Below are 24,497 nucleotides of genomic sequence, written 5' to 3' on the forward strand. Positions count from 1 at the left end.
TCAACTCTCCCTGTAATTGTACCTTTTTAGCTCAGCGTTAGTTAGAAGTTGTTCCTCCTTAAAGGCATATACTATTGCGGATGTTGTATATCGTGAATCTGTTGATCGTCCGCTCCGCTTATTTGTATCTCCATCAACAGAAAATACGCTCCTAATCGTTGCCATTTGAATGCCTTCCTTGACGCTAATCTCTTTCAACGTACTTCCGAAAGAGTCCGGATCCGTGCCCTGTACTGTCAATGCTACCAGCTGATCCTCTGTTACCCTATGGACACGGATTTTCATTGTCGATGTATTTCCATCCTCAGCTCCATCACGATCGGTAGCAAATATCTCGATCGTAACACTTTCCGCATTTGTAAATACCGATTTAATTGGAAATATGACTCCCGTCTGTGGATCGATATCGAAGTGATCGTTCGTTGCTAATGAATAGCGAATCACGGCATTGATTCCTTCATCCAGATCAGTTGCTTGGACGGTGAGTAATTTGTCGGGAAGAAGCTTTTGCGAAAGCTGAGGCGATGGAAATCCGTACCTTGCATTATTGGCCGGGAAGGTGAATACTGGACTGTTGTCATTAATATCATCGACGATGATGTTGAGATGTGTGAGATCGGTTGAAAAGTCAATATCTCTCGTTGGGCCCAAACGAACTGCGGAATCGTTGTACGATTGCGTTTCTATCGTCGGTTCAATTGGACATGTCAGCTTAAGAACAATCCAAAATTGTGGAAAATCTAATCCAGCAAACAACTCTCTATCTTCCCGATCGAATGCTTTCGATGATAGGGAAGGTGATGCGGTGTCTGATATGAAGAAATATTCACCGGGAGTTTGGGATTGGATGCTGTACGTGCAACCATCTATCACAAGAGGAAATATCTCTCGATGTGTGACCATTTCATCTAAATGCAAAACACTCAAAACTTTCTCCACCGTTTTAGTCGGAGGTTCTGGAACACTTTCCGGTGGTATGTTGAGCAGTATTACGCAAGATGTCTTTTGAAGCTGGCTGCGTCTGGCCACTACAACTACATTGAGAAATGCTTTCGTCTTTGGAATAACCTGTAGATCGATTACTTTTAAATCGATCCCAGTATTGTTATCCCAGACGGTTTGTGTGAAGAATTCTGCATCGGTTCCATCAACACTGTACAGCACATCGTTCGTTTCCGTACCGGGAATCAGCTCCAGTTGTAGGAGAAGATCCTTTTCGATGGTTTTGTTTATGAAGGTTTCTTTAAACTCCGGTGGATCATCATACACGATGGACAGGTCCGGTTCGATTACAACACTAACTTGACTTGATTTTTGTGGCACGCCAGCATCGGTTGCCGTAACAGTAAGCGCTAGCTTGTTTGGCATTTTTAGCACCTGCTCCTTGAGACGCAGGATCGCCTTAAATTGCTTTGGATCATCTTTGACACTATGACTTTCAATCAGCATGTAATCGTTCTCGGATACACTGAACGTTACAGTATTGTTTTTCAAATCAATATCCCGTGCCATTATACCGTCGCCATTTGCAATGAACGGTGAAACGTCGAAGTGTTTCGGTAGCGGCAAGGGTACTAGCGCTTCATATGATTCCTGCAGGAAGCGAGGTGCATGATTGTTGGCCAGCTTCAAAAACTGCCTATAGATGCCTGTCCTTGATCCGGAGCTGCACTGGTAATACACCTCAATGATAATGACTTCCTGAATCTCACGCTCTTCGTACTGTGCGAAAGCTTCCGTTGTTAGAAATTGCAGGTTTGTACCGTCGATTTTGCTTTCCACGTAGGTATCTTGCGTTTGGACAGTGGCTGATCGTACATTTTCGACGGGAAAACTGGCAATCACTGTGTTTGGTGGTGTAGTAAGATCCAAGAGCTCGGGATGCAAGTGCGATGAAAAGCTGAACGTTGGCGATGAGCAATCTGCAGCAATAATGTAGTTGTCACAAAGATTAACAGTGACTGGGACTCTGCAACACTTGCAACTTACCTTGCGTTACGTACGAACGAAAGCAAATGACTAACACAGAAAGAAACAGTAACATTTTCGTTCAAGTGCTGCGTCCAGAGCCACGATGGCGCGAATAGTGTGCCAAACCGCTAGTTTCCTGCATCAGAATCAAACTGACCCGGGTGCTGCGTTGCACCTGCTTTGAATGCTGTGATCGAAGAACAAAAGCATCTACTTCTTCACTCTTCGAGTGGCACTATCTTATCGTGTATTATCAAGTGGTTGTTGGTGATTTTTTTAATAATAAGGTGAAAGCATCGCAGACCTTACAGAAGTCGGCAAACGCTGGTGGACACGGCAGATGCTGAAAGCGTCGTTCGTTCTTCTACTAATTGAATTATCTTGTCTGATGTTTTGATTAAAAATTTCCTAACAAAATTCTAGACTTACTATGTGCTAATAATAAATTTATTGCTTTTCAGGCAGTAATGCTGAGGTGAGATAACTTTTAAGAATGCTTGGTACTTGTCTTAAGCTGCTCTGAAGAGTTTCTAAGTAAACCACAATAAACTTAACCTCTAATTGTACCTATTCTTGAGGACTAGTCAAGCTGATAGCGTAACTATGGAAAGAACATCCAACCATGAAAAAGCAGGTCCAAAGAATCTATTTTGTAACTGGTATACTTCATCTTGTAGGAATGTTATTTTGTTTTGACCTAGTTGTTTGAACGTTGTGCTTGCTTGACCAGACACTGCATTACTCATATTATTGTGGATGATGATTAAACTGCATTTATACCACGATATGGCGTTACAGATAAAGGATTTTAGATCTAGCACTTCTTATTTACAAAAAAACTGAATAACGAGAAAGAAATAAGATAATTCCCAATAGCAGTAGGTGGACCAAATATGTTGTGTGAGCCGTGTAAAAATTAATCGTTACAAAAAACGTGTTCAACTATTTAAATGTTAAAAAAGACCTTATCATACATGCAACGGACATATGATAATGTTTGCAGGGTTGTAAGTGATATTTTTCTCTTCTTTTATCAACATGAAAAATTCGACTCAAGCATACACTTTGAAATATCAAGAACATCACCGAAAGCTTGTTGATGGAACGCATCTCGAATTTATTTCACCAATTAATGCTAAACAGATAAGCTAGTACTACAAAACTGTATCGCCCCTGCAATCATCACACGCAGTCAAACATAACGTACGAATGAATGTACGGTACGAAATGGTACGCTAGAGTGTGTGATAATTGATATCATTCACACAAGCAAATATTGCACGATGGGCTAAACGTGATCGTAAGTTAAGATTTTGAAACAAGGAAAGGTTAACTTTATAATATAAGTTCATAAATTCGCTTATGTTTTATTAAATTGATAGTTGATCTTTTCAATCACAAAAAAGAAATAATTTTAAATTCATGTTGTAGGTAAACAAATCTCTTATCAATCCATAAAACATGTACTCGTATAGTTCTGTATTTCAAGAAATAAAATAGTATTAAATTATAATAAATTACATTTACAATCTTGTTTACGACCCCATTGTCTTCCATAGTGCTTCCTAACGCGTGTAACCACACACAGCATTTTTCCACGATTTGTATTTTGTTGTGTGCCGGCTATCAAGACGGGCGGAACAATTTTCGAAAGTGTAACGTTCCCCTAACTCTGTCCAAGGTAAACAAAAGTGTGTGTGCTTTTTTATGTGATAAGTGCGTGTTTTTGGAGTGTCCAAAACATGATTAAAGTATTTCCATACCATCAAAACAATGGACGACGCGTATCGGTGCGAAATAATGGACGTAGACCGTAGAACAAGTACGCATTTATTCTGTTCCCACCCTCCCAAAACCACCCAACACCCCGAAAGATGCTGAAATCTGGCAAACACTGTTGCTTTATCACTCGATCGATAAACCGATGAGTAAACAATCGGGAGACTTACCCCGTTGGTTTGGTTGGTGATTGCTTTCGGAACGGTTTCATCAGCAGCGATAGCGTTCAAGGTGTGCTCTGACCCACGGTGTGCGTTATCAGTCGCGTAAAACAGCAGACAGGATGCGTCCTGTAGCTGTGTTGCTTGAGCAGTGATAAAAAAGCGTTGGTCCCCAAACGTTAAGCTACAGTTGCGCAGGCCACATTCTCAACTTGTCCGGGGATTCCAAATGCGGGAACGTGTGTGTTTGTCTGTGGCTAGTCAAATAGCATGGCTTTAGCGACACACTACCCTCCCTTGCAGCATGCATGTTCCTGAAGGTTGCTCTTAAAAATAGAAGCCTAACGCCGGCTCCATGGGGCCACCCTGACGTTTAACGAGCATCATGTGGCTTGTCGTACTGTGCTCTGTAAACAAACCCCCCCGGCCCAATCACAAGACCTAGCCCAGCACTAGGCCCACGTATAGGGAAGGCAACATCAGCATCGCCGTAACGGTGTGAGAAATGAAATGTGATGGAGGCGCATGTGGCAGAGCGCATTTATTTTTCATCAACCGGCGACGACATGTTGCATATGTTTGGAGTGGTAATTTACAGGCTGCTGGTGGGTGTGTAGAATTTTCAAAATGACACCAAACTTGCGATCGTTACACATTAAAGTTTCAGCTCGAAAGCGGAAACGTTAAATGCGGTGTGAGGTGTCTTTTTTGTATTAATGATAAAGAAACCACAATCCACTTCACGAGTGGAGATGATGGCATACTTCTGGCTCGATGACTCAGTACGGTTGTTGTTTCAAGAGCGGGCACGGTACACGGTGGTATCCACCAGTCCCATCATCCTGTCGACGTAACTAATGCGTCAAGGGTGTTGTGTCATTGCATTTGCTGTCGATGAGAGCTAGTTTGCAGCAGGATTCAATCACAATAGAGTGAGTTTTTTTTCCTTTTGCCCACAAAACACTCTCGCTTGTGCGTTTGACCTTAACCGTAACCTAATGAATGCCTCATTCCAGGAAATGATTTTAATCCTTCGAGCCTTGATAGTATACTAAGAGAAAGAGGGACATAAAAATGGACCTTGCATCATTCAACAGGGCAGATTGAAAGCAGATAAAAAAGGTACCGTACGTCATAAGGTCTGCATGTGTCCCGCTATCATCGATGCCTTTGATATGGTTCAGTTTATTTTTAACATCCTCATCCTATGCGTCTCCCGATGCTTGAGCCATGATGTTGGATGGACACAACAAATGGAAGAATGTGTTTGCGGATGTTTTATGGCTAGTCGTCCGGATTCAGGATGCTAACACGTCCCGCACATTCGATACACCGAAGATGGTCAGCAGACTTCGCTTCTCGAATACCGCACACAATCACTTTCGCTCATTCATTCGGGCAAAATAGGCATCGGATTGAAGTTTTTTATTTGTTGTGGTTGAGCTTAGCAAACACATTGAACAATCAGTTGTCTGCAAACTGTTGCAGATGATAAGAAACGATAAGGAACATTCAACAGATGTATTAGCAACTTACCCAGCGGGAACAGGCAGGGCCAAGATTGATGATAAAGGTAAAGTTGCAAACGAGCTGCATGCCATGACATCACCCAGAGCTGGTTTGAAGCTTTTGGAGAGGTGTTTGAAACGCATTAGCAAATTAACATTCAAATACTTTGATTAGTTAATTTTGAATCAGTAATACGAGAAGCATTACAAGGCATGTAAGCCTTTAGACTGGCATATCTGGCTTCCTTGGCTTAATTGTTGTTCTTAGTCACAACTTTGGGGACGATTCGATATCAAGAGCTGCCTTTGATTTTATACTTTTATATTTTCAATAAAGTGATGTTTAAATATAAAAAATGATTAAAGATAATAGTTATCCACACATCCATGGAAACTTGAAGATCACGTCACGCAAAATAAATCTAAACGCGGGCCCAGTTCTCAGCATTACATTCTCTCTAGATGGGACCGGCCGATTCTCTCATGAATTTAGCTTCTCTCTGCCACACTCAGTCAGCACGATTCCAGCGACCTGCACGACTTCTACTAAACGGCGACGACGCTCAGTATCAGTTGGCTAGTACGCGAAAAGACTTGCCAAGGTTCGTCCCGGTTCACGCACTCCGCGCGTACACCTTTTGCGTACGCCACAATTGGTTGGTGAGTGTTACTTCGCCCTCTCACATCGGTCTAACGCATTTGGCTTAAGGGGTTTGAATCGAGCACTGAATCTTAATCCTGTGGCCCCCGTGGCGGTCGTCAATTGGATAATGGTTCCAATTCCTGCTCGTGAAGCCGGTAGGCTGATGCCATCTTTCGGAGCTATAGTGCAACCGTTGTGACGGCGGTTTGTTTTTTTTTTGCTTCCCTACTTCAACAAGAGTGCAACATACTGACCAGGGTCTGCAAAAAAGATAAGCGACAATTGAACATCACATTGAAGGAGACATTATGTGTGGTGTGCAGTAGGTGTGTTGTGTCAGTGTTAAAATCAGCTGTCCGTCGTCGGAAGCAAGCAAATTTGAATATTAAATATACTGTGAAACGTGTGCTGTGGTGATCGAAGGTGGGCTGCATGACACTCACAATGGTGTGCATGTAAAATGATAAGAAAAACGAGTCGAGGGCACTCCAGGCTGGCACCCAGCACAACAACCATGCGCCCCTCAAGGCCGACCATGGCTGTGAAGTGCGAAGTAATAGAAAAGTGTACTAAACAGTAATCAACGGCAATTGGACAGCGCAAGAACTAGTGGCCCAGTGTCAAAATCGACACTGACCTCTTTTATCGTTCCGTATATGCAAAAGACTGCCCGCCCGTCTGTTTGATGCATTTGCGTTTTGGGGAACCAGGCGGCAGCAACCGGAGCATACTACGGCGAATATGAGGATGTGTTGCGAATCGTTTAGCCGCATCATTGGCCATTGCTGATGGGTATCTCTGTATGAAGCTTGAAAACCTTTCATTCTTAAATGGAGTCAATTAATTATTCAAACATCGGACCCCCCCCCAACGGGCCTCGAAACATGGATGAACTCATCTTGGAAGGGAGCCGTGGCAGTGTGTCTGTACGACAGGGAAGTGACAAATGTGTTTGAGTGAATTTTTTTGCGTACAACTTAACAGCGTTTGAGGCGCTACATTGCGTCACGTACAGAGGAAGAGAGGGCAAACACTTGACAGCTCGACAACACTACAATACTTCTAGTTCTCTAACGGGCGTAGAATCGTGCCTCTATGGAAGGTCTGAGTTTCATCTTGGAACGTGATCACTTTGCACCGATTTTTCGCATCGTGACTGCAGGAAGATAAATCTCAAGATATCGAGCTATTTGGCTGACAAAGTGCCTCACATCATCAGGCACCTCGACATCAGCTCGACAAGGGTCATTTGGCTGCCGGAATACAATTCCGATCCAGACAATCCTTGAGCGACTTGCAGTGCACGATCATTCTCACACGAGATACACGATCAGTCTAGATGGAGGCATAAAACTATGCATCTTATGCTGAATTGCTCAGCCAAAATAAGATGGAGTGAGAGAGAAGAAGAAGGGGAAAAAATGCATCAACACACGACTTCCATGCCGTGGCGATCAATTGTTTTGTGCGCTTGCTAAGTGCACTCGGCTCAATTGAACCGCATCTTGCTCGAGGTTTTCGTCTCGTCGCGCTTTATCGCTTCCGAGGATCTTAGTAATGTTTAGAGCAGGGGTTTTGATGCGATCTTTAGAAGAATGATGATCGTATAAATCTTTAGTTCTGATTTCTAAATCAATGTTCTTAACTATTTCAGCAAACTCTGATCTGCTGCTCAAGCTAGTTTTTTTTTAATCCACGAGCTTGATCTCTAAAAGAAAACCCCTGCTTCGTCTCTCCAAAGTTCTCCAGAGTGCTTCGTGAAATTCGATCCGATTTAGCTCAAGTACGTCGGAAGTGGGTTGAAGTGACACCCGGCATCTAAAAGGCATACGTAGTCTAACGTCTTCTAGATGGCGCAATGCACTATTAGTAACTGTCACATGCAAAAATTAGCAACGATCGACCGTTCTCTTGCTTTGATCTGAGCGAGAAGTAGAAGCAGAGTATGTTCCACAGTTTATCCGGACAGATCAACCGTTTGTGAGATTCGCAGTGCCATGTCAGATTCTCAGCACGAGGTAAACAAGAGCGCACGATAGTGATACGGTTACGGGAACCGTGCGTAAGATGAATTGTGTAACATTGCGGAGTTACATCGAGCCCTTACAGGTGATATGGCGACCACGAAGCTATGTTACAGTGTGAGCGTGTGATTAGAGAAACCTAGCCGTGACGTCGGGAGCCTACCTTTTACGATCGCCTTGACGTAGCAACTTGTAGCGCGTTTGTTTGTTTTTACTGGCCCGGTTCGATGGTGCTATTGATACAGCAGCGTGTGGAAGACGGTTGAAGAAACTTTGTCCGGCGAGCGATCGGTACGGCTGATATGGGTCGGTGTTAAACGTGGATTGATGACAGATGAAAGTAAAAGGACGCTGCCGTAAGCGAAGGGAGTGTTTTGCATGCTAAAAAGTAATTTTGACACCAGCGTTAAATGTGAAAATTGGGCAAAATTAGTCGAGAGAAAGAGCCAGGAATGATACGTTAAGTTTGAGGGAGCTCTGTGTGTGCGTGTTAAAGAGCTTAAGCACTGTAGCTAATATGACCTCACCCCGTAGTGACACATCTTTGGGGAGGAGAAATATAGTGAAGATCGTTCAATGAATTTATAATCAGTGTTCGAACCTTGGCTGACTACTTATTCCAAAGGTGCTAAACAACTCCCCATCATATGAGTCATCGGAATGTTTTTTCCCTCGCTTCCTATTGAGCACAGGTCGATCAAGAACGCTTATGAGTTCATCAGACGATCGACCTTAGGTCAACATAGTAACAATTGCACGTGCTTTGATTAGCTTAACGCCTAACGATCGTCCATTGTTGAGCGGTTTTTTGCTCGTGCATTTTATTCTAAAATATCTGTTCTGTTTTCTTCCACGTGTTTCATGTAGCATCTATTTGCAGAGTATTGGATTTGCATGAATGGTGAAAAATGAGCCGATTGAACAACAATGGGCCGGTTGAGCCGGTTGTGGGATTTAAGCTAGAGCTGCATCTCAACTGCTCCAACGGTAACGAAACGAACGATGCCGCCTCATCCACACCGGAGCTTCATGTGCAGCTGATCGGCGCCCGCCATTTGCCGAGCAATTTCGGACTAAAAAGTGTCGAAGGTTTCATGGTGAAGGTGAAACTGTTTCCCGGTGCAATAAAGTTTGACTCAACTATACAGAGCAACTCGTGGCCCGAATTCAACGAGACGTTCCGGTTTCCTTTGGTAACTACACACAAGTAAGTTAATGTTGATGCTGACGCATATGGGAGTGGAGTAAGAGCTTTTTTAAATATTTAAAACACTTCATTAGAGTTATTAGTAGAACTAAAGTATTCCTAGAATATTTGATGCATTAATTATCATGCCTGAATGACGTTGTCGCCATGCAAAGCATGTAAATATGGTTGCGTGATGGGAAACTGGTTTAATTTGTACAGCGGTACGCATATGCTTTTTACAGCGGTTGCACAAGCGCCGTTTGTCAGGGGCGAACAATTTTGAAAGCTCTGCAATAAAGCAATATTGCAATAAAGAAAATGCAATAAAGCTTTAGTAAGCTTTTAAGGGTTGAAAGTTGTTGCCAGGTTACAATAAATTTGCAGATGCAGATTTATGTTTAAAATTATTGTTAATTTATGCATAAATTGAATGTGCAAAAGGTTGTTTTCATTAATTGTACAATTAACTTATAAAGTCATCTGTTTGTATATAGCATGAGCAGCTAAGCTTTATTAGAAGAATGCAAAGATAAAACAGAAGATCCTTAAGATCGTGAAGCAGATATTAAATATAAAAATTGACCTATCCACACACAACAACATTCGATTTGTAGTTCAACGAGTCAATAATTTTCAATCATTGAAGATGCTTTAATTTAATTGACTTATTCTTTTATTGTTTTCCTACCGGTCAGGTCCTCATTTCGCGTGAAAAAGAGCGATAAACAGAAGGACGTCTCCACCCAACCACTTCCGGAGAAGATTTTCAACGGGAACTTTGTCGTCTTTACCGTGTTCGCCCTGCTAGAACTTCCGCCTGGGGTAAGTAGGGAGTCCGCGACATCCACCCATCAGCGACAGCCGCCAGCCGCTAATTTGTTAATAATACATATTTTCGTTTGTACACCAGTACACGTCAACGCTCAAAAGCAAAACGATGACCTTCATCCGGCAGGGCAGCCAACGGTTGAAGGATAAGCCGGTAATCGGCAAGCTGGTCAAGGATATCGAGCCCGCCACGGAGAAGAACGCAAACTTCGACCAGAAGCAAAACCTGAAGCGGCTAACGACGAGCGAAAGCCAGCGCAATATCGGCTCGGTGACGTACTTTCTCGATCCGAAGTGTTTCATCAATGCGGCCGAAACGGGCAGCCGGAAGCATCCGAACGTCTTCACCACCGAGGAGCTGTGGCTTCCGATCAAAGACATTACCATTACACCGACGGCCGAATCGCGTATCACAGTACGTATTGGGAGGATTATGTTTTGCGCTGGGCTGTTTGATGCTATATGTATCGGGCCATATTTTACGGTTGTTACAAGAGTAAAAGCATTACACCAATTTTTTTACCGCTCCAAAAACTCTCACTCTTTATGCGTAACGCTAACGCGGTATTAGGCATGCCGGTTTTTTTTTATTCCTGCTCCGGTCGAGATTAGTTCCCACCGCGCACCGAAACTGCCACATGCCGTGGACGGAAATGGAAAGTGTGTCCAAATTAATGGTTCTGCACGCGGAATCGCTGAGCTTCGGCAACCGTCGGTGGTTTGAGCAGTGCAAATCACAATCATCACACCCAAAGGCACCGGGTAGGCTTCAGCTGGTTGTTTGTGTTAAAAGCTCGCCGTGCTTCTTTGCGCTGAGAGATCAATAACAAATCGATACAGTTCTGCAACAAAGCTTACCAAAAGTTGCAAGCCTTTCGGGGAAATGGCGAGCTACCATTTAAGGAAGCGATTACTTCACAACGGCTGCCTTTAGGTGTGCGGGTGAGCAGCACATTTTATCATTTTTTTTGCATTTCAAACTGAAAACTCTGAATGCAAACAAGCTCATTAAATGCTTCGGGCTAATGGTGAGACCTGGCAAACGATCCTCGTAATTGCATGTTCCGCTACGTGAGATCGCTACCAATAATTAGGTGTGAACGGACTTGCATAACGAAGGACTCTCAAGTATGGCGGACTTTCATCGAATCGGACGCTCTTTGGCGGGAAAAGTGAAGCTTGGGAAAGGTGTCTAAAATGGCAATATAAAAGGCTTATAAAGGGGATAAGTTATTTAGACGCTTTTGAGAACGATTTTGTGTGGCAGTAGCAGAAGGGAATAGTTATTGCTTTTTTAATAAAATATTCTAGCTCATTCAAATAATTTCTTCAACCCAGATCTCCTTAATCTTAGCTAAACCTGATTCAAATTAAATGATCATGCAGTTCGATCTTCTGTTGTTTATTTCCTCAAGCAATACACTTTCTGAAGAGACAGGTCTGCATCTCGATTAATTTAACCAATCACTTTTCTAAGCCACATACTAATCTTCGAATGAGTCTTCAGCTATGAGCAACAACCTGCCAATGTAACCACCTTCTGCTCAATCTTTGAATTAATATCTCCCATTTGCTTGCATTGTGCATTGTGTACGTGTGGATCAGATTAACTGGTCGGAAAACGTGCCTTTTCTCGATTGTACTGCGCTTCCGCCTGCAAACACTTAATCGTTATGCGAGGGATAAGACCGAACAGGAGAGAAAGTATGGCGTTAAATAGTATCGCCATATATAGGTTTTCTTTTGTTTTGTACAAAAACTTTAAAGGTTACCACCAGGAGAAGAGCTACACCTAAAAAAGCACTAGAGTCGATGGTGCTTAAACCCTTCCGTTAAAGCTAGCATCGCGTAATTAAATCTTAAAATGGCGCACTTTCAAATCATCGGTTGCATTTTGAGGTTGAAGATATTTCGATGCTGATTAATTAAATTAAAATGAGTAAAAATATAATGAAGTCCAAACGATGCCACCACCTTCCGTGGTATGGGAAAAGATAATTAAACCGTGCATGGTTAGCCTTAATGTTGTGTGGAGCAAACAACAAAGCAAAGCGTGGAGATGAATTTAAATATATTAAAAGCAATGTAACACAGACTTGCCAACTTAACGAACGGAACAAGTTTTGGTTCTTTGAGGTTGCTCTATAGAAAAGTAATACAAAATCAGTTGCCTTGTTAAAGTACCGATTTCTGTTTCCTTGTCGCTCTCTCCAGGTTCAAAGTAGTCCCCGAGGTCAGGTGGAGGTGACATTGCAGCTGTGCGATTACACCGAGGTGCACATCGACACGAAGGCTTCCTCGCGCGAAGACTGCAGCTTCAACATCGAGGGTCCCTACTCACCCCCGCCAACATCCCCCCTGTCCTTCTCTTCCGGCAGCTCGGATGCACCGAAGGTGACACCGTTCGAGACGCGGCGCGCTTACTCCAACGGTTCACCGGTTCCCATCTCGAACTCGAACAAAAACCGCTTCAGCTTCGATGTGCGAAAGATTGTGCGGAGCGTTAAGAACAAGGACAAAAACCATAAGGGCCTGTGCCTGAAGATCTCGGTCGCGAAGATGCGGTGCGGCATTAAGGTGAAGGAAGAGTTCGAATCCGTCGCGGAAAAGGTATACCTCAAGACGACGGTACTGGAGCACCAGATACTGGTAGCGAGCTGGAAATCGGACCCATTCCGGCCGGCCCTTTCGAGTCGGTGGAATGTGGACGATTGTACCGTGGTGGTGCCGCTCTGCGGGGAGGCTGGATTGGAGAATCTTTCGATCAAGGTAGCACTGGCGGCCAAGAATAAGATGGGCAAGAAAACGCGCCTAGGGACAGTATTTTTGGGCCCGAAGTCACGCCAATCGAATCCAGCCATGGAGGACCAGTGGCGGAAGATGATCATGTACAAGGGTTCACCGATCTCGGTATGGCACAGCTTCGAGCAGGACTCTTGAAGTGGCTAACGTGACGAGGCGCGAGGACGTGTTGTAAATAACGAATGACATGCTGATTATACTACCTGTGTGACTTATAAACTTGGAATAAATATTTATTACGTGTGTTTAGCATAGCTATTGGTTTTTTTTTACCAAGAGAACTACCAACTACTAAGGAAGTTATGAGAATATTCGAGGTGCCCAAAGTGCTGTACTGGTATTGAAACTGTTGACAAACTTATTATACTTATTGAAAATACAAAATGGACCAGGTTAAAAATTCACAATTTTTATTTTTTCCCTGCAGCATCCCAGTGTTCATGATGCATTTCTCATCTCAAAATCTCTCGCTCTTGCTCTCTGTATTTCAAGCGACTTAGTAAACTGGGAGACAATGCATAACAGTTAACCCTTGTGGCTTCTCCATTCTTTGCCTATGTGCCTTTGCCTTTGCCTGCACCTTTGCCTGTATTATGTCAATTAAACACAAATCCAAAACAGTTGCTTTCGGTTTAGCATAACAGATTGCAAGATCTTAAATTTGTGTTCGAAATCCAGTAGCAGAGCACGTCCTTAAAATCATTGAAATGTGCAATTCTATCTCTTCTTCGTTGTTTGTTGGATAGTGTCATAATATCACCGGTTTGGTTTGATTGCTTTACAAACAGCCAGTTAACAGGCGGTAATGGTTAAATCGGCTTAAATCGCGAATTGGTCCTAAAAACAGAATATAGAACACATAAATAATATTAATAAAATAAAAACATCCGAAAAAAAACGCCATTATTTAGTGGTTTCAGTTGTAGATATATCAACAAAAATAAAAAAAAGGAATGAGTTCCCTCCATCACCCGTTCGCTCGTAGACGCTAGGGTTAAAAGCTCTTGCTCACCGTTGATCAACGGTTCAAACTCACGCATCCCCACCCCGCTTCTGTGACGGTAACCGGGAACGCGCGCGCATACTCGCGTAACGTATCTCGCGACGTTTGTTTGCAGCTCATCTCATTCCGCCGCTATCAACATCACGAGCAGGTTGTCGGTTGCGTGCGCTTAGACGAGTGCGTATACAAACACACACGCAGACACACACGAGAACGGTGTGTGTCCCCGGAAGTGTGTCGGTCGGTTTGGTCCGGTAGCGAGATAGTAGATTAATTTCTACCGTGAAGAAAGGTCCCCCCGTGTGTTTAGTGTCCTTTAACAGTTTCGTTTAAGGTGTTTGCATTTGAATCCGAGTGCTTATCCGCGCAGCTTAACGTGGGAAACATTGTGTGCAGTGGTGTTCCAAGTCTCTTTACGTCTCAATATCGCGTACGGATCGGTAGTATCTGCCGGATTGATAACGAATTTAGGATAAAGGTGTGCGCTGTTACAGATTGAGTGATTGGTTGTATTTTTCTTGTGCTCTTGCTGTTAGTGTCTCGCCGCCTAACACGGGGAACCGGTAGTACGGTGCAATCGGTCGGCATTGCACGACTGCCAGTGTGTGATGGAGAAGTAGAATGATATTTTATGGCATACGGGCCCGGCACTGATACGAGCGCAAAGTCACAAGGCTCGCAACGATACAGTGATACAGTGCACGCGTCCGATAATCTCTCAGAAGAAGCAAAGAAGCCTCCCCAAAAAACTACCATCCCCAAAGTTCTTACGTCATAGGTAGAAAAGCAGTATTACTCACTGAAGAAGCGGCGTAAGTATTCTCCAACGGTGTAACAAATTTTGCCCACGATTCCCACGTGCTCCAACGGGCAGTGTTTTTCGAGGACTTTGGTCTCTCTTTTTGGTGACGGAACGCCATGAATTCGCCACAGGCCATTCCTCAACAGGGTAATGAACGGGAGGGATGGACCCACACACTCACTCATGTTCAAGACGCACATCTTCCCGGGGCCGCAACACATACCGGGCGGTAGAAGATACATGCACTGCTGACAGCGAAAATTGGCACCGCCAATTAGACACCCAAATTAATTTCGGTCAACTGTCGTACAACTTGTCCTGCGCCGTCTGGTGTACGGTGTGTTTGTGTGTCCCGGCCGTGGTGTGGGATCTCTCATGATGAAGTGGTTTGGTTGCATGAGGGTACCGGGAACTTTAAGTGATCGCTGCTTGGCTGTGGACGATTTATGTTGCGCCGTAGTTTGCTTTTGCTTCCTGATCTCTTGCATGTGTTGCTGTTTAAGAGAATGCATCTCTGTGAAGAAATGTTGGCTTTTTTAGAAACCTTATTCAAACATTATGGTAGGAATATTTTTCATATAGTTGGACAAGCAAAAATCACCATTCACGCTTCCATTTGCTAATTTCCTAAGCTAATTGAGAGCTTAACTGTGAGCTATAAAGCTGCTCCCATTCACGGAATCTCCATTAACAACATTTTATTGGTGAAAACCTCTCTACGCATACTGCCTCTCGCGGTGCGAGATGCGCGCACCGTGCGCATATGATCGATCATCGGTTTCCTTTCTTTTGGCAGCAGCGCACACGGCGTGGATTTTATGCAACCGGGCGGCAATCGTAGCATTCCGGTAGCAAATTCATTGAAGCGTGCTCTAGTGCTATTTATTCTCGGCCGTAGCAAGCGTCTTGGGAACACATATTGGAAACACATGTACACATGACACTCCAGGGTAACATCGGACCGCGGCGCGATCTTCTTTGGAGTGCGCGTATGTGCGTGTGTGTTTTTTTTTGTTTAGGAAGAGGTTTTTACGATGGTTTTTGATCCACTTGATTCCACAACACCCATGTGATCTGTTCGCACTGTCCTATCTGTCCGCGGCTTGTGGGACCGGGAGACTGTTTGTGGTGTGGAGCCCCCTCTTTTTATTGGGCAAACAAATCAAGCACATGCTAACCAGCAGTCTGCTAAAGACGGCGTTCGCAAAATAGCAAATCAAACAAGTAACAAAAAAAAACAAATCTGGATCTGTTTAACAAATTTGTCTGGTGACAGTCAGTTCGAGATGGTGGAAGAAAACGGAAGATTTACGATAAAAAGGGAGCATCATGAGCAAAAAAAAAAAGAAAATCTGATCCCTCGACTGCGGCACAAAATAGAGCAAAATGATCTAGGTAGCCGGGAGCCCGGTACGATCGCGATTATTGAACCGCGCGATTGTTGGCTGAGGTTAAACGCTTAGTGGCTGCAGCTAGTCCGTTGTGTCATCGCGTTTGTGCGACAACAGCTATTGTGGTAGCAGTGGAAGTCAGAATCAAACCCTGGCTCGCTAGACGAGACATATTTTTGGGCCCAGGTTTTGGCGCATACTCGCATACCACGTTTATGCCAAGCGAGCATGCGACATTTGTTGCTGTCATCAGCTGCGACCATTAAGATTACCTCCTCCTCCCCCCCCCCCCCTCATTCGTGTGGGGGTTTGTGCAGTGCAGTTGTGCCCGTCTACCGACTCGAGCTACCTCCAGCTCTCGTAAATAATGTTGTTAGGTGCGGGCGAGAGATATCTCCCATCGTGCAACTTATAGATGGAGGTCAATGTCTAAAGCGTCTAGCGAAACAAAGCAACAGCTGGAGTGGAAGAACGCTGGCGCTACGCACTATTGTGATTTTAAGGACAGGAATTATGTCAAAATAGTGTGCGTTTCTTGTCAAACAGAGCGTACTTGTGCGATTGATCGCGAACCCTGTGAAGAGGCGAGATTGTCTCGATGAACTTCGTATACGGCACGCTGTAAATAAAGTCAATAAATAAAAAGCATCTAAAGATACACTTACTTCCACTGCGCGTTGTTTGCATTACCCGATAAAAGCTAAGTGCAAGTGCGTGTGGAAAGTGTGCATCACCCACAGTAAGGGCTTTACGATTGGTCCGTGACCATGTGTGCTTAGTGACCATGGGACTTAAATCCCTAGACACATCCTCAGCCTCCCTTGAACTGCTTCTAACCTTCACTACCGGGACCGATAATCGAAAAGACGGTGAGTGGTTCTTCTGGAAGCAAAACAAAAATTTCTACTTAAAGTGCATCTTTCTCGCAGCGTTGCGCTTTCTGTTAGGTCTTCCCGGCCCGGGGTTGGTAAACATCGCCAGTCGATTGTTAACGAAAATACCAATCGGGGAGTGGAACGCGGTTAGAAGAGAGATGGGAAATATTGAAGCAAATACATCATGCACACGGTCGAAGGGAAGAAACCGCAAGAAAGCCGTCACAAGGAACAACGAGCATCGGCAGTGCATCTGCGTGAATGGGAATCGTGCTGATGAATGGATGAATCAACCTCCCGGTTTGTTGCGGAAGGTTTCCCGCAGATTTAAGGGACGGGAAGAAGATCTGAGATCTGTCTGGAAGAAGTAGAGACCGAGACAGAGAGAGAGAGAAAGAGATGGGGTGGAACAAAAAAAAGTGGCCAAACCGGAAAAGTGACACCTTCGACTGCGGTGAATGCGTTTGCTTTTTATGGTCAAACAACAACGATGACGATGGCGATGACGATGGACAGGGGCATTACATTTTTGTTACACTGATTCTTGCCCTGTCAAACAGTTATTGTACTTTAGCCATCGATCGATCTGGAGGAAGGGTTTGTAACTTCAAATGTGCCTGGTCAGTTGGATCTGTTTGATGTGCGCAGTGGCTTGTAGTGGCCGCAGTGCGCATAAACTAAAAAGCAAACACTGTAGTTTAAGTGCCCTGAAGATGGTTAAAAACAATGGATAGAAATTGTACTACTTACAGTAGGTTGAGTACTGCCAAGCTACTACTACTTGCGATCGATTAGTGTAAATGAATCATTGCCCCAATTTAATCTGCAAACAAAACCCACATTCGTTGTACCTTTACAAATAAGGAAAAGTGCACTAGTAACTTCCTTTACTTGACCTCTTTCTATAGCGGCCATCTTCGGATTAGCAATTAAGAGCGTTTACTAGAAGGGGTACGGCGAGCTGCATTTAGCTCGCTCTTTTTTACCATTCATTTACATCTGTTTGATCAGTCAATTAGGAAGCATCTTGTAACGATTGCAATGTTGCAACAGTCTATTTGTCTGGCTCTGTCCGTGTGTCTCCAACGGTCCCTTCTCTACCAATAGGTCAAACTCGAAACCGTCCCGAGGAAGCACTGAAGAGAGCCATCGCAGAGCGTCCGGGGAGAAGATAAACACTGCTAAAGAGCCTTGCAGAGAGCTGATGCAGAAACGTGCGTGAAGAGGTGTGGTACAGTCGCTTCGTTAACCCATCGTAAATCCGTTCGCCGAACGCAGGTGATCGTTCGGTCCGGTCGAAAACGGTAAGCTCTCGAGCGATGGAAGGGACCTGCCGCAAACGCTCATTATTACGGACAAATGCAATTATTCTACTGTCAATGAAACACGACGGGTACCAAGCTACACGCAACTGTCTTGTGTGCTGTGGGTGTCGATGCCTGCCGAGCCGGGCCACAGACGAAGGCTTATTAAACTTTGACAGATCACCTGTTTGACGGGTCGTTTGGCAGGTCGTGCAAAAATGCACAATTGCATAAATTAGCCGCGCGTAGGGGCCGAGTGCGGTACTCTGTTTTACACGAATGAATGGCAAAAACAAATCTTAATCCCAAACACATAGCGATGGTGATGAAGATAGGCGAGCATTTGGATGGATTTCAATTGAATTTCGTTGCATAACGCTTCCAGGGAACTAAATGGGGATTTGTATGCGAATTGTGATCGGGAATGTGTATAGCCGTGGTTTAATGGACGACGTAAACGGTTCAATAAAGTTACAGGGTTGCTGGTAGTACTAAAAAAAAAACTGAACAACAGTTTTGCTACTGAGTAGAATGCAAACATACACTCGAGAACCGTTGGCGATAACCCTTGGCTTTAACGGCTACGCTAGCAGAGGCTAACGATTGCTGACGTTTCGCTGTAAGTTGTTGATAGCGAAAGCTCAAATATTTGTGCAGTTTGAGGAACTTGACATACATTACAGTGGAACAGCACGAGAATAATAAACAACTGAACAGCTGCATGGAAGTTTCAAATATCATTACCCAACAAAGTACATTCTTCCCTTAAAGAAATCCACTTACTAATAATATTAAATCATAATACGCCACAAAACTATTGGCGCCTAATCATATAAAAAAGCCTTCCTTTGATAAGGCACGAGCGCATCAGTGAATTGATTTTGCGAATGCGCAAACTTTATGACATGTGTCGAGCGTAATTGCTGATAAGATCAGCGGCACAAGCGACTTACAAAGGCTGCTCCGAAACGGTTGTTCAGCTTGAAACATTAATCATTCAAACACGCCAAATCGGGTGATGATTTATGTCACATTCTTCGGTCCTTCCTACCCACAAAAAAATACAATCTCCGCCCTACAACTACACACCGGGCCGACAAGTATGGCAATTCGTTCATGAACAAATTGGAAAATCAAACGCACACAGCACACAGATGGACTGGTGTCCTTATAGGGCCAAATGGGAAGTTATTTTACACGTTGTTTCTCACGCTTATCGATCGGTTCAGTTTGGCCGCATCGGCTCGCAAGGCTAGCGGGCAATGTAGAACGAAAGGTGAGGAGTCTGAAATTACCGTAAGAGTAATTTATTTTTTTATGAGATAAGCTACCTTTAAAAGGTGATGGTAAAATTAATTAAAAATAAACTAGTCTCGCGACGAAATGAGTTTTCCCTCTCTCACTCTCTTTTTGAAATCTGATAAAAGATCATTCGATTATCTGATCAAAAACTCTAAACGGGTTATTATTTATCGCTAAAAAGCTTAAGTTTTTTTGCTTCACAGGCTCACACATTGTGCATGTGCTCAATCGATTCCTAACACGTTCTGCCGTTCGGAGCATATAAATCAATAAATTGAAATCGAAAGGCTGGGTTCGGTTGACGGTTGGAGTGCATACATTTTACTGCACATGTTGAAGGTGCGTCCAGTCCAGGCTACGAACAAGCGAGGGTAGGAAGATTTATTGATTTCGCCTTCCGGTTTGCAGCACAAAATGCGGACCCGCTTGTCTATTGATATGGACAGCACGAATTATGGTATCTCCCCCAAAGGGCACGTGTCTCTCCGTCACCGATAACCGTCGATCAAAGTGATCCCGATCTGTGACGAACACTTGATTGACGAATGGGGGAAAAATCACTTATCTGGTTGCATACGTTGCAGATACACAACGTCTGGGTGAAGCTAATGGGCGCATTCCAGCGATCCCGCTACGACCTCCAAGCCCGGATCAGCAAGGCGCACCAATCGAACCGAGGATCATAATTTTGAAAATAGATTGAAAAGTGATCGCGCGATTCCGAGATCGAGGGCAGTAAATTAATCACTTTAATGGTTTAATGGCCCCAGTGAACGGTATATATTTTGGGCCTCGCCAGTGTGTGCCATAAACTGACTAGAAAAAATCACTTACCAAGAGGACACCAAATTCTGAAAGGCACGCGGCACTGGGAGTTGAGTCCTCTCTGCCGATTTGGTGCGAAACGGTCGTGTTGCACCCTTTGCAAAAAAAAAGGCCAATTGGTACCTTCCAAAAATGGAGCACTCATAATTGATTTCAGCCCATTTTGTACACTACTTAGTGCGGGTAGTTGATAATACAACGATCGCAGCTCTGCTCGTTGCAGATTACCACAAGCCTGACTAGGGCTTGAGAGTTGTGTCCCGAGATCGAGTTCTATATAATCATACCAAGATTACCGGGCGGAACAAAATCCGTTGTCTACGAATTCCACCCAGCACAAGGACCGCAAATGGTCCGATGCGATGACAGAATATTGCGCCGTTTTTTTTTTCCTCTCTTGAACGCCTTTATGTCGCTTGTTGCTGTTGTTGCGTCATTAGCGTGTCTTTGGGGGTAATTATATGAATTATTAATATTATCGACGACCGGTGGACAGGATGGAATAGCGTGTGGTAAGCTGGTAAAGTCGAACAAGAAGCGTGATGGTGAAACTCTCACGACCGATGCGGAGCAGAATTCCGATGCGAAGTTGGCAAGGAAATTGATTGCTTTCGGAATGCCATCTACCGTCTTTGTGTGTGCCCTTTTGATCGATGATAGGAAGGCGATACTGGCACAGAAGTACCGGCACAAGGCGACATTTTTTCCTCTTCTAAATAACCCTTTCAACAGATCATGCTACGTGCTAGAAACACATACCAAGAGTGTCATGCTTGTCCGCTTGCAGCGGTGTGGAAATGATTAGGAATGATATTGTATAGATCAAGCTGAAGTTGCACGTAACTTCCGGAGCAGATCATATGCCACAGATACTAGTGACATCATTGCTTCGTTCGACGCGACGGTGAAAATAATATTTGGCGACGTACGGTGATCGTACGTCGTCAACACTTTCTCTCGTTCACAATTCGCATAATTGTCGACCAGACAGGTTAAATGAGAAACGATTCCTTTTTGTTTTTGTTTTGGTCGGCTAATTAAACTATGCATTCCTGCTGCGCATGCCTGTCCGTTTAATAAGTGCACCCTGCGCAGGCTGCATGATATCATATCAATGTTCATAATCGTTCCTGTTCGGCAAAACGGTAGCTGGTGCGGGCTGCAACTACGCCTTGTAATATGATCATTTGACAGGTTTGCTCCTGATTATAAACCCCAAACCTGTCAAACTACACGGCCATCAACGGCTAGCGTACTGAGTCCCACCAACAACTACCCAACCTGACACGTCGGGCAGAGATTAAAGCATTTTTCCTTCTGTCCCGTTTAGCCGACTCATTACAACAGCATCTTGTTGCCACATACATATCCCAGGTCCGTCTACGTCCGTCGGCAAACCGTGCCGAGTGACCGGCGCGCCTCCGGGTGCAGTTTATGCGCTGGTATGTAATTTCACTTTATCGCGCTTTATTTGTCATTTCAATTAATCGCACGCTTGATTCGCACCCGACCGTACCCTGGTGCGGGACTTGCTTGTTCGCGTTAAACGTCCGGCCACACCAGCGTGTACTTCAGCCGTAAAACCGTAAGTAAGTACGCAAGTAAGTGTCACGAGGTAGGAGTTGGGATTACCATTTTCCCTCATCACCGGGGCACACTATCCGGAATGGGAATGGTTCAAACGGACTCGAAGAAGGAAGCGAAGAAGATTTTGCTTATTAATTTAAATTACCATTCGGTCGGCTGTATGGCAGTGAAATATGAGCTAGCCTCCCGTTTGCAATTTCTCGCCCAGGGCATCGCTGGTAAGATCGCCGGTATGATTGAACCCCACACCGCGGGAGAAAGAGTGATCTCGTGGAAATTGGAGAATCACACACACGATCATCACCAATGAGCATTAAATTGACGTTCGGTTCGGAGCATAAGTGATCGCCCGATCTGCGGGGTGGTCTTGCTGGGCTGGTTTCGTATGGTCCAACCGGCCCCCGGTGTACTTGTGGCTGGGCTGTTGGAAGTACACCGTATCAGTCACGGTTCATCTGTGAGTGTGTGTGTGTGTGTGCTTACCCTTGCCACCCACGGGAATGAACATGATGCGTGTGCGTGTTTCGACTACTATCGAGCTGGGGATGTTTTTCAGGAAAACAATTCCAAACAGAAGGTTTATTGATTGAGATGGTTCTGATAGTTGAGTTGAAGGTTAGCTTTCGTGGGTGTCTTACCTTGGAGTGGTTGCGTGGTTTCTTTTTTGGTAATATCTTATTTTGCTGATCGTATCAGCAGCAGCACAGCGAACTAGGAAATATGGATTTTGGGTTAAACAAATATACCTGAATGAATGTCCCATAAATTACAAAGATTCCACATTGTATGGAAAACGAGGTTCAAGATGTCTGAAGATCTCCACCACAAAACAGACAGCCAAACAGTGGCAGTAATTAATTTCCAACATGGGCCCAAATTAGGATTCACTAGAAATCAAATCGAACTAATTTACTGCAAGCAATCGCCGTTTATAATGCGTATTATGACGTGATCGGTAGGAAAATTTTACTTCAAACTCGTACCGCGTCTTCGCTTCGAAGCAGCGTGGCGTAGATTAAGATATAACGGTCAGTAGCAGCTAAAGTGCATTAGAGATCACCCCGTCCGTCCGTCAGCTATACACTTCGGGGATGCACACTACACACTCACGGGCAGATGCATAATTTAGCAATTTTCACCACCGGCTCACTACTTTCCCTTACCTCGGGAGCCCTCCTAATGAGTCCGTCATTTGAGTGTAGATTATCAGAATGGTCCAGACATCGTCCATGATGCAGGATTCATTTACGGGATGGGGTAAAATAAATACAATTTATTGAAACGAAGCTTTCTTGCGTGCTGAGGTTTATCGTGAAAGTAGCACATAAAAGATGAATTAATACAGTTCCAGGGTGGAAGTGGAACGATAATTAGCAGAAGCGGTTAGATCATTTCGATAACATGTCGAATATCTACCGTTAGGCGTTCCAGTTCTATTCCTAGGTTGTTCTGGAGTGTTTTGTGGAATAGAATTTGTTTCAAAATAGTTTCAAACAGAATTGTTTGACATTTTGTAGCACGAGATAAATCCAGAGCTAGAGAATTCCGTTCTAGGCGCAGTTCCCTAGCGCAAAGATGCATAGTGCTGACTGATCTTTACGAAGGTCATAACCACGCCTTAAGCTGCTCAATGACAGGGCGTAAGGGCGCCATATGGACATTGGTACGAAGTGAACAAAGCGATGCGCCACTCGACTCCACATTATGTCCTAAATACTGCTTAGAGTATGCAGTTTACCAACGTGACGATTTATCATTTTAATTTCTTTTCCTTAACTCTCCCCTAACTTCCTTCGTAAAGACATTTTCCGACACGGTGACAAAGGATTTATAATTGGTGAAAACCAGTCCTCCGGTCTGGTGCTTTCTGTGTGGAGAAATCGTGGCGTAAACGAGGTGTCGCTAAAAATAGCAACCCATCTCAGGAGGACAAGAAATAAAATCCAGCCTCAATAGTGTTGGCGTTCTTTAGTTTTCCCCTCTGAAAAAGGACGCTCGCTCTTCCTCTCTCCCTCCCTCTCCAGTGCAATTAACGTTTGGTGCGGGAGGATTCGTGCTCAACTGCAACTGCTGCCCATCGGAGCGCAGAAATTTCGCACGCTGTAAACGATCTTCAAAGTACGACCGTGTTTGCATATTTTTAGTCATAACTTCTAAATGGGGGAACGGGCAACTTCGCCAGCTAAATAACGGTTATAAATAAAAAAAGCACAAAAAAAAGGAACCGCGATTCCGTGCTGGAAATGGTTGGAAAAAAGGGCGGGCACAGATTGTGACCCAGCGGGTGGTTAATTATGTTGCACCATGTACATTTAGAGGTACTTGCGCACTACGGTACCCGTTTCGAGGGTCGAATGTCCATCTCTGGTTGGTTTGTCAACGCGGAAACGCGCTGTTTAAGTCGACTAGCGGAAGAAAACGTGTGTATCCGCATACCTGGGGCATGATATGGAGCGCCAGCTTACGGGTTTTAATCTATTGACGTGACGATATGGACACTAAC

The 24,497-nt window shown here is 44.3% G+C and overlaps 4 protein-coding genes across 4 annotated transcripts in view; 2 read left to right on the forward strand and 2 right to left on the reverse strand.

Annotated features, from left to right (window-relative positions):
* LOC126563419 (40S ribosomal protein S27) overlaps window positions 1-24,497 on the forward strand; it is a 262,225-nt gene that overhangs the window by 174,731 nt on the left and 62,997 nt on the right. The window lies entirely within an intron of this gene.
* LOC126562579 (nuclear migration protein nudC) overlaps window positions 1-24,497 on the reverse strand; it is a 170,565-nt gene that overhangs the window by 69,401 nt on the left and 76,667 nt on the right. The gene's annotated exons all lie outside the window — the stretch shown is intronic.
* The window catches only part of LOC126560916 (cadherin-89D-like), a 199,950-nt gene that overhangs the window by 611 nt on the left and 174,842 nt on the right, over window positions 1-24,497 (reverse strand). Inside the window, exon 3 of the mRNA XM_050216866.1 lies at window positions 23-1,922. Coding sequence (XP_050072823.1) covers window positions 23-1,922 — 1,900 coding nt within the window. The remainder of the gene's footprint in view (window positions 1-22; window positions 1,923-24,497) is intronic.
* LOC126562116 (uncharacterized) lies at window positions 8,975-13,045 on the forward strand. The gene is made up of 4 exons (XM_050218539.1): window positions 8,975-9,293; window positions 9,971-10,097; window positions 10,186-10,518; window positions 12,318-13,045. The coding sequence occupies exons 1-4, from the start codon at window positions 8,995-8,997 to the stop codon at window positions 13,041-13,043; spliced, it is 1,485 nt and encodes a 494-aa protein (XP_050074496.1). The 5' UTR covers window positions 8,975-8,994; the 3' UTR covers window positions 13,044-13,045.

Source organism: Anopheles maculipalpis, chromosome 3RL (assembly GCF_943734695.1).
Source record: "Anopheles maculipalpis chromosome 3RL, idAnoMacuDA_375_x, whole genome shotgun sequence".
Lineage (NCBI taxonomy): Eukaryota > Metazoa > Arthropoda > Insecta > Diptera > Culicidae > Anopheles > Anopheles maculipalpis.

What these genes read in the sequence shown, in the direction of transcription:
- LOC126562116 (XM_050218539.1), top strand. Translation starts at nt 8,995, where the DNA reads ATGAGCCGATTGAACAACAATGGGCCGGTTGAGCCGGTTGTGGGATTT. An exon ending in TGCTAGAACTTCCGCCTGGG is followed by an intron (nt 10,098 to 10,185) that starts GTAAGTAGGGAG and finishes TTTGTACACCAG; the next exon opens with TACACGTCAACGCTCAAAAG. An exon ending in CGGCCGAATCGCGTATCACA is followed by an intron (nt 10,519 to 12,317) that starts GTACGTATTGGG and finishes CGCTCTCTCCAG; the next exon opens with GTTCAAAGTAGTCCCCGAGG.